Source organism: Dendrobates tinctorius, unplaced genomic scaffold (assembly GCF_039654945.1).
Source record: "Dendrobates tinctorius isolate UK_male_01 unplaced genomic scaffold, ASM3965494v1 ptg000062l, whole genome shotgun sequence".
In the NCBI taxonomy this organism is placed as follows: Eukaryota; Metazoa; Chordata; class Amphibia; order Anura; family Dendrobatidae; genus Dendrobates; species Dendrobates tinctorius.
This window is the reverse complement of record NW_027361730.1, coordinates 28841482-28862195: the sequence shown is the minus strand read 5'-3', so window position 1 is coordinate 28862195 and position 20714 is coordinate 28841482. Positions and strand designations below refer to the sequence as shown.

The following is a 20714-nucleotide window of genomic DNA, read 5'->3' as shown; positions in this document are numbered from 1 at the left end:
CTGCTCTAGCCGCTTCTGCCATGGATTTCTGCAAGCCCCATTCTAAGGCCTTGTGCACATATTTTCAATCCAAGTGCTGTTTGTGGAAAATACTCGGACCAATGTTATTCAATGGGTCTGTTCAGATGACCTTTTGTTTCATGAAAAAAAAAAATTGCAGCATGCAGTCGCCTACATATATCTGAATAGGCGACTCGCATCCAAAATATGAATCATGCAAAGATTATAAAATCGTTTCCCATGTATTGTATAGCAGCCGATTTTTACGGATACTTCTCCTGTATTAAGATAGGAAACTGTTTAATTTTGTTAATTTATTCACTGCTGATGTATAAAAATAGATGCCATTTGGATGACAATACAGGTAAAAAAAAAAATCATCATCTGTTTTACTGGATAAGAAGACTTTTTTTTTTTTCCTTTTTATACGTCCGTGTGAACTTTGTATAAAGAATAGGACGGTCTATTACATTTCTGCAACAAACCTGCCTCATGTGAATATATCCTTTTAGCGGCTAGAAAGTATAGGCACAAAAAAGCAATATGTAGAGCATTCAGTTGCAGTAACAAGCAAATATATGGTTAGTGTTTCAAGCGGATACGGAGGCTAGCTTTTTTTTTTTTTTATATACAGAGTTTTCTTTGGGAATATGCATTAGTCAGCAAGATAGAAGTCCTATTTTTCAGTGAGTGAGTAACCTTTCCTCTTGGATTCAGACCAACAAAAATAGAGCAGTTAAACTGAGCAATAAAAAAAAAAAAAAAAAAATCCAGAAAGAAGCTTAAGCTTTTAGCCATGCAACATCTACTATAAGTATGAGGGTAAAGACGCATTAAAACTTTATAACAGAAGTATGACCAGCAAGCCAAAATGGTGCATTACACAAACAGGCGCCATTCCTTCTGTCCACAGCATGGTGGCACGTTTTGAACATGGGATGTGATCGTATATAGCACATACATAATGGAGGCTGAAGTGCTTCTGTTTTTTTGTGTTATGAACAAAACACAACCATACCTCTGAAAGCGCTCCTGGCAAGTCTACCCCTATAACATAATGAACTGTCAGACTAATGCCACATTCATACATTCAGTATTTTACCTCCTTATTTGTAAGGGTACCGTTACACCTAGCGACTCACCAGCGATCCCGACCAGCGATATGACGCGGTCAGGATCGCTGGTGAATCGCTGGGTGGTCGCTAGTGAGCTGCCACTCAGGCAGATCTCACCAGCGACATCGCTGGGGACGGGGATCGCTACTTACCCGTCAGACGCGGCGATCCTGCGTCCTCCCGCCCGGCTCCAAGCGTCGCTCGTCGTCACCGCAGGAAGTGACCGACGAGGAATGGTCCAGCAGCTTCTCGCGCGATCAGCGATAACCAGCGGGGGAGCCGGTCGGAGGTAAGTATCACATGCAGCGATATCGCTGGCAATATCACTGTAAGGTCACAAAATCGGTGACTTTACAGCGATATTGCTAGCGATATCGCAGTGTGTAACGGGGGCTTTAGCCAAAACCAGGAGAGGTACAATAAGGAAAAGTATAATAGAAACCCGTCACCACTTCTGTATTCATCACCTGATCCTGGTTTTGGCTTACACATACGGAGGTAAAATACTGACCAAATACTGATAGTGTGAACGTGGCCTAACACTTTCCGGGCACCTCTCTAAGGACAGACCACCAAGCAAGAGCTGTACTTTTCAGGGCAGGTACCTGAACCAGAATCATCAGTAGGGTGTTAACAGAATTCAAGGAACCAGCCATGTTGTCATTTATCCTATATTATATGCCATGAATATGTGCTCCAGAAAAATCCTTTAATTTGTAATAATCTTAGTGCTTCATTCTCTACTTTCTAATATGATAAACACATTTTTCATGACAAGAAAGCATTTTATTTAAAACGTCTTACAAGAAAATAGTAAATCCCTTAATGTTGTAGTTCCCAGGCAGAATAATGTATCAAACTTTATTGCCATAAAAACATACAATGTATTAGGCACTGTACTGCTTTTTTTTTTTTTTTAAATTACTTTTTTTTTGCAAAATGGGTAATACATTACAAGCTTCTGTGAGATTTATCACATTCCTGTAGATTTCTGAACCTGCAGAACTAAGGAAATGTAACAACTCCGATACAGAATGAACATTCAATGACCAGTTCAGACACTAATAAGAACATTCAGTGTTCACACAAATCAAAGAAATTAAAAAAATATTTGGAAAGTGATAATGGGTACTTAAAATGTGCAGTTCTGCATTGTATGTATGTAATTAAAATATGCCATAATTAACTTTACTTCCCAAAAGTAATCACCATTGATCCAGCTCTCACCACTGAAACATTAAGCAGCAGAGTGGACAAAAACAGTGTTATCCTACGGCCTTCTATCGTTACTACTAATATAGAATGTTTTTACACATTGGGCCAAGTATAATTCCGCACAGGAAGGCAAACCCACGTATTCCATGAAAGGTTCCTTCATCCTTCGAGGCTAGAGTGCAGTGTGAATTTTCCAGATCATTGTGTAAATGTCATTCTAAAGTTGAAGTGTCATCACCTGAAATGAGATAATACGGTTGAGATCAACAAGTCAGCAGACTGGGTCAACAGATGAAAATTAAAACTTGTCAGAATTTCTAATACATATTCAACATAGCCTAATCCTGCACCATTTCTTATACTATGAAGCATGCTATGCTCCCTATATAGATCAGCTACAGTTAGGTCTCAAAATATTTGGACAGTGACCTAGTATCCTGTGGAATGTTTCGGAATTGTAACCATTTTTCTACAAAGCCTCCTCATTTCAGCAGCTCAAAAGTAATTGGACAAATTAACCTTATCATGAATGAAATGTTCATTTTTAATACTTTACACACAATGACTGCCTGAAGTCTGGAAGCCATGGAATTATAAAATAATAGATTTCCTCCTTTGTGATGCGCTATGCCAGGCATTTACTGAAGCTGATTTCAATTGTTGCTTGTTTGCGGGTCTTTTTGCTTCAAGCATGTGAAATGCATGCTCAATGAGGTTGAGATCTGGTGTTTGACTTGGCCATTGCAGAATATTCCACTACTGTGCCTTAAAAACACTGGTTTGCTTTTGCAGTATGTTTTGTGTCATTGTCCATCAGTAATGTGAAGTGCCGTCCAATCAACCTTGCAACATTTGGTTGAATCTGAGCAGAAAGTATAGCCCTGTACACCTCATCATTCATCTGGCTGCTTCTATCTTCAGTTGTATCATTCAATAACCACTAGTAACCCTGTGCCATTGGAAGACATGCATGCCCATGCCAGCACATTGCCTCCACTATGTTTTACAGATGATTTGGTGTGCCTTAGATCAAGAGTCGTTCCAAGTTTTCTTTTTCCCCATTATTCAAGTACAGGTTGATCTTAGTTTCATCTGTCCAAGAATGCTTTTAAGGCTAATTAATGGTTTGCACATTGTGGTGAACCCTCTGTATTTGCTCTCATGAAGTCTTCTGGAGAGTGTTTTTCACTTGGGTGGATGTTGTGAAGGGTTTTTTTTTTTTACCATGCAAAAGGATTCTGTGATCATCCTACACTGTTGTCTTTCATGGACGTCCAGGACTTTTTGAATTCCCAAGCTCACCAGTGCACTATTTTTTTTTAAGAATGTATCAAACTGTTAATCTGGCCAATCCTAAAGGCCCCGTCACACACAGCAATCTCGCTAGCGAGATCGCTGATTTTGTGACGCCACAGCGATCTCACCAGCGAGATCGCTGTGTGTGACGGGGATCAGCGACCGCCTCCCCGCCGGGTATCGCTGATCGTGCACGGCCGTTTTTTGATCGTTGCTCTCCCGCTGGCCAGCGTGCATCGCTGCGTGTGGCAGCGGGAGCCAACGATCAGCGAGGCTCCCAGCACTCTAAGCAGGCGCTGGGAGCTGGTATCCAAGGTAAATATCGGGTTACTAAGTGACACGCGTCACTTAGTAACCCGATGTGTACCTTAGAAACCAGCGTCCTCACTGGTGCTGATCGCTGGTGAAGCTGCCTGTCTGGCAGTTCACCAGTGATCCTGACAAGGTCGTATCGTTGTCGGGAACGCTGGTGCATCGTTTAGTGTAACGGGGCCTTAACATTTCAGCTACCTCTGAAGGATTTCTTCATTTTTCAGCCTAGTAATGATCTGTTTTTCTACCACTGAGAACCCCTTTGAGCAAATGTTGTGGGTTCACCGCAAGATTCCAAATGTCACACCTGGAATCAGCTCCAGACCTTTGTCCTGCTTAACTGATCTTGACTTAACAAGGAAATAGCTCATGCATGCCATTAAAGAGCTTTTGAGATAACGGCCCAATTATTTTTGGTCCCTTTAAACAGAGGCAGCTACATATTAAAGAGTTTTAATTCCTAAATCCTTACTCCAGTTAGGATGTGAATAGCCTCAAATTAAAGTTGAGAGTCTGCAGTTTAAGTCCATATTATTTATATAACTGTCTTGAATATATTTTGATAAACAGCTAAAATGCCAAACTTGTGTCACTGTCCAAATAATTCTGGACCTAATTGTATAACCTTAAAACAGAATAATATGTAGCTCTCCATATAGACCTATCATATGACATTCATCCACTCAATGCCGACTTTTATTCCTCATTGACTTGCATTGGGGTCGGGTTTCGGACGAATCTCCGACTTTTTTTGCCCTAGTCGGACCAGTTTCATCTGAAACAAATTTTATTTCATAAAACCCGATCCGACCAAAGTCGCTCAACTCTAGTGTCCAGTGATCTCTAACATCAATACATTAGCAGATCTTTCCTGTAAAAAAGTAAATGAAATCCTATAAGCTGACATATCTGATTCACATAATTGATTCTAGGTTTCACAGCCTTAAGGGCCTTTTACACACAGCGATATCGCTAAAGCGTCACCGATTTTGAGACGCAACAGCGATATCGGTAGCGATATCGCTACATGTGACACTTACCTCCGACCAATAATGAAGCCTAGGTGCACTACTGATATGAGGGTTGGTCTATTTATAAGCGGGTGCAATGCCAGTGGCAGGCAAAATGGACAACACAAGAAAAAGTACCACTGTAGGGAATGCACACCACAATACTAAGTAAAAAGGCAAAACTTTATTAACAATAACAGTTTAAAACATACTTAAAACCAAAGCAAAGTTCCCCCCATGCGTGATATAATAACTTACCTCCGACCGGCTCCCCGCTGGATATCGTTGATCGCGCAAGATCGTCCTAGTCCATTTCTCGTTGTCGGCTTCCTGCTGGCGCCGACGAGTGATGCATGGACGCGGCAGAAGTAGTCAACAGAGCTGCCGTCTGACAGGTAAGTAACGACTACCGCTGCATCGCTGGTGAGATCTGCCTGTTTGGCAGCTCACTAGCGACCACTTAGCGATGCACAAGCGATCCTGACCGGGTCGTATCATTGTCGGGATCGCTGGTGCATCGCTAAATGTAAATGGACCTTTACACTGCCATTTAATTTTCCCTCCCCACAGTGCCATCTCTTCTATGGGTAAGCAACACACAAACCTGGCTGTCCATGTAAAAAAATTCCATGTTATGGTATGTCCATGTGGTTTATATATGCTGTGGATTTTCTGTGCTGATTTGCTTACAGAAAATCTGTATAAGAATAAAGTTAATTAACAAGTGTATGAGAAGGTAAAAAATTTCAGCAACGTGCTGCAAAATTTACAGTAGGATATTTAAAGCCACAGCAAATCAATATCTTTTGCCGAAAAAAAACAATTTGTTCGAAATGACTTCAATAAAAAAAAAGTAAAAAGTTAAATTCTACTGTTGCGGATATGGATGATAAAACTAGGTAGAGCAGCAAATGACGCTCCTGGACCCTTGCCTGGCTCCCCACTGGTTCCTTAAAGGGGTTGTCTGGGCTTTTCACATAATCTCAGTACATATCTGGGCTGCAGAATTATGACAATAAGCAATTTACTTTCTGTCACTAGTTTGCATGGTTTTCTAGATATTCTGAACAGAACGTCCAATGGGGGGGTGTGCTATGGGATTGAAATGAGAACTAGTCGTAACCTCCTACTCTACTCCAAACATGCCCTCTATAGCAACAACCCCACCCTCCATAGCTACAGGCCCTTCCCGTCCACATGAAGCAGCCCTCATCACACAGTAACGAATTCTTCCCCTCCAGCAGCCTCAGTGCAGAGAGCTGCTCCTCCCCCAGACACACACTGAACAGTGATCTATGGAAAGTGAATCTAGTGAGGAAGGAAAATCGTCCTGTATTCTGGGCCACTCCATGATTACAATACATAACTCATTATCAGTAATTTCTTCCCTCACTGTCCCTGGCTGCTGGCAGCAGTGAGAACAGACTGTGGGATAGCCAGTGATGAGGGTCTGCAGCTTCTAATCTGCACAGGGGATGGCAGTCACTGATGTAATCTGTTGTGTGACAAAGCCTCTGCTGTGTGAATGAGAAAGCTCTGTGTCACTGATGTCTTCACACAGCAGCAGATTTGGTGCAGTGTATGTGCGAAGCCCCACCAAACTCCCAGCAAGCTCCAGTGACCAGCACCACCCACTGCCCACTCATTGACAACCCCATTAACACTGGGCTTCAGCAATTTAGCTGGAGTAAGAACAACAAGATTTGGTCAAGGAATTGTGAGAGACGAAAGACAGAGCATACAGCTTGTTTTTAAATTGTCATTTTACAATCTGTCAAATAAAAGAAATATAAGAATGATTTGGCATTCAGTTTCATAATGGATTGACATACGAATTTATTTTCAGGATTCTCTGTGAACTGCTTCAAACTTCTGAATGTGACTTATTTTATGCTAGATATTACGGATGATAAACATGGAGTAACGAGTAGACCAGTGTCAAAACTGATGCTGCGAATGCTAAAACTTTCACAGTAAAGCATGGGGTCAGTTCTGGCATGAGTGGTTGTAAGAAACAAAGCGGGGTTACCAGACATGGGTTCTGATACAGAAAAACTGCTTTAGTACTAACGTCAGAAGACTTTTCAAATAGCCATTTATAGAGGTCAACCAAAGAAAAATATTGTTTCAAAAGATATTTTATCTGTTGTGTATGAGAGGATTTCTTATTACCGTCTTGCTCTACCATTCTACTCCAACTTCTATTGATCATTTTATTCTCGAAAGTCTACATTTTTTTTTAAACCAGTGTCTTACCTTCTGCTGAGCTGGTTTTTAGAGGCTGCATAGCTGTAAAAAGAGATTTGTGTATTATATTTTCAGTGGCATCATCAGTCAAAAAAAAAACCAAACAAACAATAAAAGCAGGACAGCCTTCTATAGAACACGTTTTTCTCCATTTATGTTTAACCATACCTGTTTTTAACTCTCCATTTTCCTCACGCTCTTCATTGCCTATTTTACAGACATTAAGTAAGAATATTGTTAAACTTGATGGGCAAATTTATTCTCTCAGTGAACAATAAGTAACTATAGAATATTTATAACAAGGTGCTTTTGTGGGTGCCATAGTACCCCAAACTCCTTAATGGCAAAGAGACATGGTGCTGTGGCCGTGGTACTTGTATGCTCAAAGGATACACAGCTGCACCGATGTGAGAACACAGGATAAGTGATAAACGCCTGATATCTACTATTCCCACCGATTACATGTGCATGGCAGCAATGATATACATGTGCGTCATTTTTTGTTAAAGGGTTAAACACAGATTACACTGAACCATTTTAGCAAATGCAAGGTCTAATGCATCTTCCTATGAGTACATCATATTCTTTTGCTATGTCTCTGCCCCAGACACCCCAAATTTGTTCTAGGGTGAGTTTACAGGGGTCAGACTTGCTACCACTACAAAAAAAAACAGAAAAAAAAAAAAGTCTGCAACAAATCTGTAGGGAAATCCACAATGATAAAAGTCCACACAGTCCATGTATTAGTGGCCAGAAAATACTTGCCATGAGCTCTGGCAAACACTAATAAGACCTATATATTAAAAATCCCCAACGCAGGCCAGTAGAGTTGATTTGCTAAAATCTTATTCTTTTGCTTGCTACTATGTTATGTTGCAGCCTAAAAGCTACAGGACACGCATCCACACTGATATATAGTGCAGCGCCAATATCTTCCATCACAGCAGAGTGATATTGTGACCCAGTCCATGATTTCTTCTAGTTACCTGCTTCTTCCTGCTCCTCCTCACAGCTCTGTTTGAGATGTTTTCTGCACACGCATGCCAGAGCAACTAGAAGACCAAACAGGCAAGCACACAGCCCGACCGTCACCCACACAACGACCAAAGGGAAAGAAAGATGTTGACCTTTACACAAAAACATGATATAAATTAAATAAAGCTACTGAATTCAATCAATAAATTAAAGAATTTAGTTGGCACAGAACTTCAACAATTGGGTGGACTCAACCAAAAGAGGCCAACCCTTTTATATTCAATTCTAACCCTTTTATATGTACAGTAATAGTAATCTCTCTTTTTATATAGCGCTAACATATCCTGCAGCGCTTTACAGTTTTGCACACATTATAATCACTGTCCCCGATGGGGCTCACAATCTAGATTCCCTATCAGTATGTCTTTGGAATGTGGGAGGAAAATGGAGAACCCGAAGGAAACCCACACAAACACAGGGAGAACATACAAACTTCTTGCAGATGTTGTCTTGGTGGGATTTGAACCCAGGACTCCAGTGCTAACCACTGAGCCACAGTGCTGCCCACAGTAAACTAATGATCTGTATTAGTTTCTTACCATAGCAACAAATGGTAGCATCAGAACTTGTAGTATGTCATACGTACTTTTTTTCCTGTGTTTTAAAGCACATGTAAAGAACCGGAGTGTTTTTGGTGCCTTTTTATTTAAGTGTGTGACTATTTGTGATTGATACATTATTCTGCTGCACACTTTGTTTTTTCAACAAGCCAAGAAATGCGTAAAAAAAAAAAACACCACTACTGAAAATACATCAAACTAGTACTTAGGCACTGAGTAATATACTAGAAAATAGGATAGCCTGATTAGGGAGACATATGTAGTTATAATAATTGTTAAGTCTTCAGTCACGTTATCACAATTCTTCAGTATTCCTGGCGCAATGGGGTGGAAGTCATGTGACCACGTGTCTAGTTTTCATACTTGTGTTAACAAGCCAACTTGACGACTACTCGTTAGTAGTGATGAGTGAATGTGCTCGGTATCGGGGTTATCTTACCACTCTGGTGTGCTAATAGTATGCAAACACGTCCAAGATACTCTATGTTTGAGTCGCCACGGCTGCTCGACAGCCGAAACACATGCAGGGATTGCCTAACAAACAGACAATCCATGCATGTGTTGTGGCTGTTGAACAGCCGTGGTGACTCAAACATAGTATTTGAACATGTCGAAGATTCTCTATTAGCACACTAGCGAGCAAAGATAAGCACGCTACCGAACACGTTCACTCATCACTACTAGTTCGGCTTCCCACATAGAAGTGAAATGAGCGCAACCAAATGTGTCTAATTAGCAGGTGACCAAGTATGTAAGCTATATACACTTGGCCAAGTAACTACTACAGGGGAATTGGGGTAATCTGCAGTCACAGTGACTGCAGACTTTTGTTCCAAGCTTGGACAATCCCTAAGAAAACCAGGTCTAGAAAATATTAAAAAAAAAAAAAATATATAACATAAAAAAATAACAGAATAGCAGAGTACGTAAACACAAATTTAATTGTTAAAATTGGCTAACTTCTGATTATGCATGGGAAACTGCTCTGCATCTATACATTGATGGAAAGAATGTGTGTGAACTAAAAATGTAAAGTGAACCTCCAATGTTACTTTCCACTCGATCTACACAAGTGAGGAAAGATGCAACTGCAGGCCTCAGTAACTATAGAGCCCAGTGGGCATGTATAGGAGTTTGTATGGGTTTCCTCCGGGTTTTCCGGTTTCCTCCCACATTCCAAAGACATACTGATAGGGAATTTAGATTGTGAGCCCCATCAGAAACAGCGATGATAATGTGTGCAAACTGTAAAGCGCTGCAGAATATGTTAGCGCTATATAAAAAAAATAAAGAATATTAAGATTATGTATCCATGGCTGATGTCAGATTGGCTGAAAAAAGTAATATTTGAAGGGAACTTTTACACAATGTACCCAGCCAATAGCATTAATGACAAATATTTGCATATATTAACATACTACACTGCAATAGAAATGAATAGGTTACCGTAGTCATTCAGCAGTTGTGTGCTATGGTCCCGATTCGATTTTATTGGACCACAGGTGTATAAAAACAACAAGTGATAATGTATTCTGAATAGTACTAAACTAGCATTATCAAATGGATATACACTAACTGCCTTGTGCAGACTGATTTACTGTAAATGGAGGAAGGGGTTCTCTGCTGTTCTTACACACAAAAGCCAAACATCTGGTGACTGACCTATGACTAAGTGATGTATTTCCTGCACTGACCTGTGACACTGAGTGATGCATGAGTCACCATCTGCAGCACAGGATTATATACCAGGCAAGTGTAAGTGTCATTGGTCTCCAGGATTACACGGATAGAGCTCTGCACATGGAACAAGCCTTCTTCATTGGCTACTTGAGATGCTGTAATATTTTCTGTAAGGTTCTTCCCACTTCCATCTTGCCACAGTATTTCAGCCTGAGGATATCCGCGGTAGGTATGGCAGGTTACTGTTACCTGGTCACCAGGTTTAAGTCCTTCACTAGGATCCATATACAAAGTTGGCTTAGTGTAGAAGGCTGTGGTTAAGTGAAACATATGGGTTAACTGAACATCACCAGCTGAATGTCACCAACGAGATTCGGACCCACATATAATGCTTACCTGCCACCTGAAGACTTACAGCAGCTGAACTGGAGTTCCCCACATTTACAAAACATGTATAGCTGCCTTCATCAGATAAACTGACTTTGTGCAGTAAGAGAGACATATTGCCCGCTGGTAGCTGTCCAAGAAAAAGTTGTGTCCGGTTAATAAATTTAGGATCTTGTTTCTCTAGTTGTTCTTGTCCTTGGGTGTAAGCATGAACCTGCTGGAGTTTTGTAATCTCCCAAAACACACTCAGGTCCTGCAAGGAAAATCCAAGTGGAGGAGAAAAGCTGCATGGAAGTACGACATCTTCATCCAGGATCCCAGTGACCGGAAAATCAGGCACAATGACTTCAATAGATCCTTTAAAAAAAAAAAAAAAATGCAAAAAGACAGCATTAAAAAGAGAGGTGGTCATTTCTGGAGCCCTAACAGGCAGGAGGAAAATTCATTACACCCTCTTTGACTTTTACGGTTTTACATATCAGAACATACAAAAAAAAAATGGTTCTTAGTGGCTGTAAAACTAGGCAAATACAACCTCAGATCAACACCACAAATAATGACACTGTGGCTTTTTATAGACATGGTCACACTTGCAGATGAATAATTAATCAAGGGCATTTGATTAGCAGCACATTCTTCCTTCATAGGAGTTATAAAGGGTAATGTGTACTTACAGTGGCTTGCGAAAGTATTCGGCCCCCTGGAACTTTTCAACCTTTTCCCACATATCATGCTTCCAACATAAAGATACCAAATGTAAATTTTTGGTGAAGAATCAACAACAAGTGGAACACAATTGTGAAGTTGAACGAAATTTATTGGTGATTTTAAATTTTCGTGGAAAGTCAAAAACTGAAAAGTGGGGCGTGCAATATTATTCGGCCCCTTTACTTTCGGTGCAGCAAACTCACTCCAGAAGTTCATTGTGGATCTCTGAATGATCCAATGTTGTCCTAAATGACTAATGATGATGAATATAATCCACCTGTGTGTAACCAAGTCTCCGTATAAATGAACCTGCTCTGTCATAGTCTCAGGGTTCTGTTTGAAGCACAGAGAGCATCATGAAGACCAAGGAACACAACAGGCAGGTCCGTGATACTGTTGTGGAGAAGTTTAAAGCTGGATTTGGATCCAAAATGATTTCCAAAACTTTAAACATCCCAAGGAGCACTATGCAAGCGATCATATTGAAATGGAAGGAGTAATATACCACTGCAAATCTACCAAGACTCGGCCATCCCTCTAAACTTCCATCTCAAACAAGGAGAAGACTGATCAGAGATGCAGCCAAGAGGCCCATGATCACTCTGGATGAACTGCAGAGATCTACAGATGAGGTGGGACAGTCTGTTCATAGGACAACAATCAGTCGTACACTGCACAAATCTGGCCTTTATGGAAGAGTGGCAAGAAGAAAGCCATTTCTCAAAGATATCCATAAAAAGTGTTGTTTAAAGTTTGCAACAAGCCACCTTGGAGACACACCAAACATGTGGAAGAAGGTGCTCTGGTCAGATGAAACCAAAAATCGAACTTTTTGGCAACAATGCCAAACGATATGTTTGGCGTAAAGGCAACACAGCTCATCACCCTGAACACACCATCCCCACTGTCAAACATGGTGGTGGCAGCATCATGGTTTTGGGCTGCTTTTCTTCAGCAGGGACAGGGAAGATGGATAAAATTGATTGGAAGATGGATGGAGCCAAATACAGGACCATTCTTGAAGAAAACCTGTTGGGAGTCTGCAAAAGACCTGAGTCTGGGACGGAGATTTGTCTCCCAACAAGACAATGATCCCAAACATAAAGCAAAATCTACAATGGAATGGTTCACAAATAAACATATCTAGGTGTTAGAATGGCCAAGTCAAAGTCCAGACCTGAATCCAATCGAGAATCTGTGGAAAGAGCTGAAAACTGCTGTTCACAAACGATCTCCATCAAACCTCACTGAGCTCGACCTGTTTGCCAAGGAAGAATGGGCAAGAATTAAAGTCTCGATGTACAAAACTAATAGAGACATACCCCAAGCGACTTGCAGCTGTAATCGCAGCAAAAGGTGGCGCAACAAATTATTAAGTTAAAGGGGCCGAATAATATTGCACGCCCCACTTTTCAGTTTTTGACTTTCCACAAAAATTTAAAATAACCAATAAATTTCGTTCAACTTCACAATTATGTTCCACTTGTTGTTGATTCTTCACCAAAAGTTTATGTTTGGTATCTTTATGTTTGAAGCATGATATGTAGGAAAAGGTTCAAAAGTTCCAGGGGGGGGTCGAATACTTTCACAAGGCACTGTAATTATTCACACACTGCTTCTGCAGGTAGCCTAGTTTTTTATAAATAATAACTATGTAATTTGTCATGTGCTATTGTACATCTGATGTGTGTCCCTAATTGTAAGACCTTCTAAGGACCTAATTTTTTATGTTCTCATGAAAGCCATAGAATTCAAAGTGGGTCTTCTGCAATTTTTTTCCAGTCTAATAATGACTTGTAGATCATTTTCTCCATATGCAATACGTGTCCCGACTGAAGGTCTAAAGGTACATACTCTATGAAGTTGTTCGTTTGGGCTAGGAAACCCACGATTAGCCCAGATACTGCTATCCAGCCATGGGCCATAATCATTTGGACATGTGTTTTTGGCCTAACAAGCTCATAGCCAAAGTCTCCATGATGTTGCTGAAGTCTGTGCCTCCATATCATCGTAATACATATGTAGTGCCTCCTAAATAGGCCCAGGCACAAATTACACAAATGTGTCTTCACAATAATTCAAGAGAGAATTAAAATGTGAGCAGCCAATCAGGTCGCTCATGTATGCACTAATGTCAAATGTCACAGCAGACGCATTCTCTACAGAAATACGGCCTAGGACTAGAGAGCAGAACTCAATCTGGTACTTGGCGCTGAGTTTATGGCGCTTGTCACTGAAAGGAAGGTTACCCCTATAATGCATTTCATTCTCTCCTGATATATACTTGCAAAACTTACTGCATAAAGGAAGAAGAAAGAGAAGGCACAAGGCATCCATGTTTTAGGGTCAGTAGGAACTAGAAAATAAAGAATGGATATTAGCTACATTTTCAGTGATGACAAATCAGGGAATTGCAGGCATAATATCCTGACCGACAACCCCAGATCGACGAGATAACGCACAAGACACACAACACATCGTGGTGTGCAAAATGTCACTTTTTAACACTAAACACAATCTGCAGTTATCAGTCTACGGATTTACACTTCCAAGAGTAAAGCTGGCCATACATACTAGAAACAAATTCGTGAGACCGGCTGACAACATAGGTTTTACAAGGGCGACACAACAGTAATATGACAGCAGAGGTTTGGGAAAGAAGGTTCAGGTATGTTGAATTATAGAGGACATATTGCTTTCCCCAGAAGTGCTATCCATAGGGTAGGTGCTAAATGTTTGCTGGGGGCTCCAACGTGTTCCCACAATTACTATGACTCACTGCAAGGCCACAGTTAGGAGGAGAAGAAATCCTGGGCACTGTATTCACTGTCTACATGGTTCAGTTGTCCCATACACAATGGACAGAGTGGCAAGATGTAGGAAAATTAATTAACCTGTCAGTTTCCCCTTTGATAAAAGGGTAAAATTTAACATTGGTTCTGAACTGGTGCCTATATAAGCCATCTCTATACTGCAGACCTACACATCTGTGGGTGTCTACAATTAGATACCTCTTGCACTACATTACCGGAAATGCGGTTTCTAATAACTCACCATGACAGCACACGTGAGGATATAACCCCTTTCCTAATAGGGATAGGAAACACAAAAGAGGTCAAATAGCCGCTCCCACATCCTCCCCTCAGTATTATTATAAAAGAACTACAGCAGTGTGAATGCTTCAAATGATATTTCCTTCTTCTTATTTGAATAGTGGAAAATTAATAAGCAGGGGGAGGGAATTACCCACGCTGTCGTGGTGGATTAGCGAATTACCGGTAAGGCATGTTTCACACTTCAGTTTTTGTCCATCAGTCAAGATCCGCCGTTTTGCAAAAAAAAAAACGATCCGCCATTTTGTTTGGCGGATCAGTTTTTTTTCCCCATTGAGTTGCATTACCGGCGGATCTTGACGGATGGCCATCCATTGGATCCGCTTTTTTGCGGATCCGTCAAAATTTTGCCGTCCGCCGACATGCCCGAACGGAGCATGTAACGTTTTTTCGGCCGGCAGGATCCGCACTTCACACTGCGCATGCCCGAAAGTCTTCACTCGGTCGGAAATTTAACCCTAAAGTCTGTTCTGGCGGCTGAAAAAAAAAAATTCTCTCTCTCTGGGCTGCGGTTCCTTTAAAATTCTTCATTCATCGGATCTGTCAAAAAAAAAAACAGTCCGGTGGCATCCGTCTACATCAGTTAACAACGGATCCGCTTTACGCCATTTTGACGGATTTTAACTGACACAAAAAAACTGAAGTGTGAAACAGGCCTAAGTCTAATTCTATTTTCTCTAATAACCCCCAACAACAGCACACTACAGAAATACCCAAGAGTAATGTTAGGGAGGGATAATAGCCTGGAGGACTTTTCTCCCAAAGGCGAAGTCTTTAACCCTTTTTCGACGGTGGGCGCAATAGTAGGCCCATGTTGGAATCTTTGATGTGGGCTCCAGCACTGAGCCTACATTTTTTCCAGCACATGTCATGTCTCTAACAGCCACGGGTGGAATGGCAATCCACCTGCAGCTGTTAACCTGTTAAATGCCGCTGTCAACTTCCTGTAAGCGCACAGGAAATCCCGCCCATCGGAGACCCTCACGTGACTTCCGGGTTACCGATGGCTTGGCATGACAACCAGAGGTCTCCAGCAGACCTCTATGGTTGTCAGCTGGATTGCTATGAGCGCCACCCATTGGTAGGCGCTCATAGCAAGTGAACATTTCTGCTACATACAGGCGATCTGATCATCGTCTGTACGAAGCAGAGACGATCAGACAACTGCAGCTTCCAGTTGTGGATTTGGAGGTCTTCTCGGGCTTTCCTACACTTCTCAGTTTCTGGGAGATAGTGAAGACCTATTCTCCGTACATCCAGAGTGTGGAACTCCCTTTCCTTTCCATTTGTTGTTTTTTGACAGAAGGAGGGAAGGATTATTTTCTGAGACCTGTGAATTTCTGAAACAACCTTAGGTAGGAACGATGGGTCTAATTGAAGAATAATTCGGTCCTCCAGGGCCCTCATGAAGTACTCGTTAATCGAGAGAGCCTGTAATTCGCCCACTCTCCTGGCTGTAGTTATGGTTACAAGAAAAGCTGCTTTCCAGGAAAGTCTGCCCAAATCTATAGATAAGGGCTCATTGGGTGGCCCTGATAGGGACAGGAGCAACACTGAGGGGAGGATGTGGGAGGGGCTATTTGACATTTTGTGTTTCCTGTTCTTATTAGTTAAGGGGATACATCCTCCGGTGTGCTGTTGTGGTGGTGGTGGTGGGGGGGGGGTTGTTAGAGGAAAAAAAGCCTTACATAGGTGGTCCCGTCTTCAACTACAACTCTGCAGCCACTCTATTTGGCTGCAGATTTGTGAATTCTCACATTGCACGCAATACACACTGTGAGGAATCTCTGATGGTGTGAAAGGTAGTCATGATAGCGCAAGTATGTGATATGCATACTCTTGGGCACATTCAAAGTAGACGAGATCAGTGTTGCTCAATGCAAATGTATTGAGCGAGGCCTGGAACAGTCTAGTCAGATTGTGGCTAGGAGTATGCATATAGCATGCTTGCGATCACATGACCACTGTTCCCAGTGTCGGCGAATCCTCCCATGGCGCAGTGGGAGCATTCATAAGTCTGCAATCACATAGAGTGACTGCAGACTTGTAGTTTAAAGGGATTGTCAGCACAGAGTGACTGTTCAAACTAAGTACAGGCGCTTGGTGCTTCATAGCGGGGCCAATCATTTATATACACCTCCCCACCTATCTCCACCCTTCCCTGGCTCTATGAAACCAGATCTGTCAGTCAATGATGAAGGGGTGGAGATAGATGGAAAAGGAAAACAAACAAGCAGGCTGAAAGGTATATTCAAATGACTGGCCCCACCGCGAAGAGAACCTGTCTCACTGTACAAGCAGACAGCCAACACCAAGTCAGAGAAGAAAGAGCTAAATAAATTGACCAACAGCTCTGGAAAAGATTCAGTATAATTCTTAATTTAATTGAAATCCATACTTAAAGGGGTTATCCGTGACATTTATTTGTTCCTGTGGGCTGAGAACTTACCACCAGGTAGTTGCTAATTACGTGGCCGTTTTGCCCTGCGACGATCTCTCCCGCCTTAGAGCAGGTGCGGACCTCTCCTGCTTCCGGTGTCATCATGTTGGGAGCAGTTCCTTCTCTTCTGCTTTGCCGATGTCACACTGATTGACAGCTGGTTTCTTTAGTTACCAACTATATGCCAATAAGATCTTAACCCTTTCGGAGGAGAGGGACAGGGGGAATAAAGTCCAGGAAAACCCCTTTAAAGTGTTGCTCCACTAATTTTATTCACAAGACAAAAATATTTGTAATACTGGTCTGCAAATTGCTGTTGCATGACTATTCGCTGTTGCGTGACAGGTCGCATGTTCCATGCAACTTGCATTCCATAGACTTCAATGTGTGTAGCATGTGATGTGCAATCAGCTACAGAAAATCCAATACATTTGGAAACATGCAACTATGTCACAGGTTGCAAAATGACACTGGAGGCAGGGCCGCCAGACCAGGCAGCTGCCTAAGGCCCCCGCTCCCCCAGGGGCCCCCAGCTAGCGGAACATCACACAGCCGCTATGGGGCTCGTGAGGCAGGGGGGCCCGCCTGCAGCCAGCGCCGACTCCCCCAGCCGCCGCATTGAACTATACCGGCGTCATAGACGCTGGTACAGATCAAAGCAATGATGGAGGAGAGAGCGTCAGCTGACGCTCCCTCTTCCATCATTCCCCGCTCTGCCTCTGACATGGCAGGTACGCGATGATGTCATCGCGCACTCACTGTGTGCAGCCGCTGAGACAGGAGCTGGGAGCAGCGCGGGCACGAGGAAAGGTGAGGAATGTGGGGTTTTTTTTCATGGACTATGGGGCCATTCTCGGCGGGGGGGGGGGGATGCGGGCTGTGCTATATACCATGGTACTGTGCTATATATATATATACCATGGGGGGGTACATTATATTCTATGGTGGAGGCTTTGTTACATAGTATGGGGGGCTACATTATATTCTATGGGGGGTGATTGCATCAGACTCTATGAGGGGGCTACATTGTATTCTATGGGGGGCTGCATTATATTGTATGGGGGCTTCATTATACTTTATGAGGGGGCTAAATGATATTCTATTGAGGCTGCATTATACTATATGTGGAGTGCTACATTGTATTCTATGGAGGGGCTACATTATACTATATAAGGGGCTGCATTATAGTCAATGGGGGGCTGCATTATACTGTATCGAGGACTATAGGGAATACATTATACTATATGAATAACTATGGGGTGCATTATACTGTGGGAAGTGAATTGTACTACATGAATGATTGGAGGTGTATCATACTATATGGAGCACTATGAGTGTCTTATACTATATGGAGGACTGAGTGTATATATATATATAGCTATGAGGAGTGTATTATACTATATGGATGACTATGGGGAGCATATTAAACTATATGGAGGACTATGAGGAGTGTATTACACTATATGGAGGACTATGGGGCACATTATATTATATGGAGGACTATGGGGTGTAAACTGTAGATGTGCTGCTGATAACATGATACTGTATGGTGATCTGTTAGTGATTGTTCTGTCCCCATCATTCTTTCTCAGATGGTGGAAAGAGGCCGGGAAACAAGTGTTGAACGGCTTCAATATTGTCGATCACACTCATTTAGCGGCCTGAACTCAGTGCATGTAAATACAATTGAAATGCTTCTGTGTGATGTGCAATATGTTAGCATTTTGGGTCCCATTTTCAACTTTGCCTAAAACTGGCCTTGATCGTAGCAAATTGTTACACGGTGTCACTTTCAGCGCCTGGTGGCAGATCTCACCATATTGCCTTACATGCCTCACCTATTGGTAGCACAGCTCATAAATCTCACACATTTACGGCGGTATACGCCTAGCTGAGCCCGCCAGTAAGAAGTAGGGGAATATGTCTTACTGCCTGTCTCCAATAGGCGTATACAGCCGAACATGGTGCGTGACTGATCGCAGTGATCATGCGTCATTGTAGTCAATGGCCCCGTTATCGCATACGCCCAAATCCCGTCATGCGGGAGGTGGAGGACGTGGCCCCCGATGGTGACACTGATCACAGAAGACAATATGTGACCCACACCTATGGTTCTGTTCAAACAACGATGTTTTGACGCTGAGTTTTGGAAGCAGAACACTACAGACGTTCCATGAAAATTCCAGCGGCGTTTAATGAGGCGCCTTCTTGCTGGAGACTGGACCGATCACTGCGCTTAGCCACTTCTTGGCTTTCGAAGCCTCAAGTGATTAAGAGAAGCGCCAAAAGAAGGAAGAAGTGCCTGAAGACGCTTTTCCATTACAGATAGTCACTCTTTTTAGTATTTTTAAAAGCTTTTTAGTGGGGCTTTCGGCGTAATTCGCCTGAAAAAGACGCTGTGTGTGCACATACCCTTATAACTATGGCCTCACTTAAAGGACACAACTTGCTCTAAAGTCGCGCCTTAGAACACACAGTGCGGTAGCGCAGCCCTCCACGCACACACGGTACGATGCCATGACAGACGTCTCCACACTACACAAAAGACACAGCACGTACCTGGCACAACGTGGGCGCTGGTGACACGACCCCTCAGGCCGCCGGCATGTGCCACAGGAAGCCGTGCTCACTGCCGCCCTGTGAGCGGGTCCATGCTCAGTCTGCTTCCCCTTCCCATCCTGTGGTGAGATCATGCGATGGCAGCGGGAGGATGAGGGGGCGAGACAACTCATTGGCTGCGGCTCTGACAAAGGCCTCTTGGTGGAGGCGGCCTGTGAGTAGCGGTGCTGGGGAGGCCAGATTTCCTGTCACTCCCATCCGCCCTCCTGTGGAAGAGGCGGCTGTCTCCATAGCCTACAGCGTAATGCCGGCCCAGCCCGGTGACCCCATCAACTTCTCCGCGGCTGTGTCCTCAGGCGGCGCCATTAGCAGGTGCCCCTTGCAGGCACTTATGCTAGCCGTCCTGTTATGTAGAAATATCAGTGCTGGTGACCCTGCACGTTTCTCCTTCCCATCTATGGCAGTCTTTTTTTTGGGGGGGGGGGCTCCTCCATATATTGCTGCTTGTGCTGACTATACACTGTTTATGGCTATTGTGACATGACACGCACCGCAGCATGGCCGCCGTCTCCTACAGTCGTACTACTGCTATCTTGGCGTAAAAATGAGGGGTTGCTTAGAAAGGAGTCTGTGCAACAAAAAAAAAATGTTGGTAAAAGTCCCAGAAAATGTCACACCGCCCGTCTCCATATGGTGGTTTCCATGAGCGGCAAGTTGCATGTACATACGTGTATTCTTTGCGTACAACACAGTGTTACTTATCTGCCCCAACCGAATTGTGACATTTCCATTTTTTCTCTTTACCATACAGGTTCTTAAGATTTTACAACAGGCATAGATTCAGCTATACCAAATATATTCTTGTATGTATTTTTTAAAGAGAATCTGTCACCTACCCTTTGGCGGGCGATGAAAGCGAGGTCGGTCCCGATGTGTGCCGCCTCCCCATCCTTGCCCGCCGGCAGCTTATTGCTGAATTGGAGTAGGTGTACGCCATTTTTTGCACATGCGCTAAGCATTCATAGCTAGCGCATGCG

At 42.8% G+C, this 20714-nt stretch overlaps 1 protein-coding gene across 1 annotated transcript; it reads right to left on the bottom strand.

Moving 5' to 3' along the window:
• Positions 1-1879: 1879 nt before the first annotated feature.
• CD276 (CD276 molecule) lies at positions 1880-20079 on the bottom strand. Its single transcript, XM_073579462.1, has 8 exons — positions 19678-20079; positions 13863-13921; positions 10867-11214; positions 10485-10781; positions 8182-8322; positions 7364-7402; positions 7205-7237; positions 1880-2568 (listed from the first exon to the last, which is right to left on the bottom strand). Exons 2-8 carry the CDS (start codon positions 13900-13902, stop codon positions 2543-2545), a joined length of 924 nt encoding a protein of 307 aa, XP_073435563.1. The 5' UTR covers positions 13903-13921; positions 19678-20079; the 3' UTR covers positions 1880-2542.
• Positions 20080-20714: the final 635 nt, after the last annotated feature.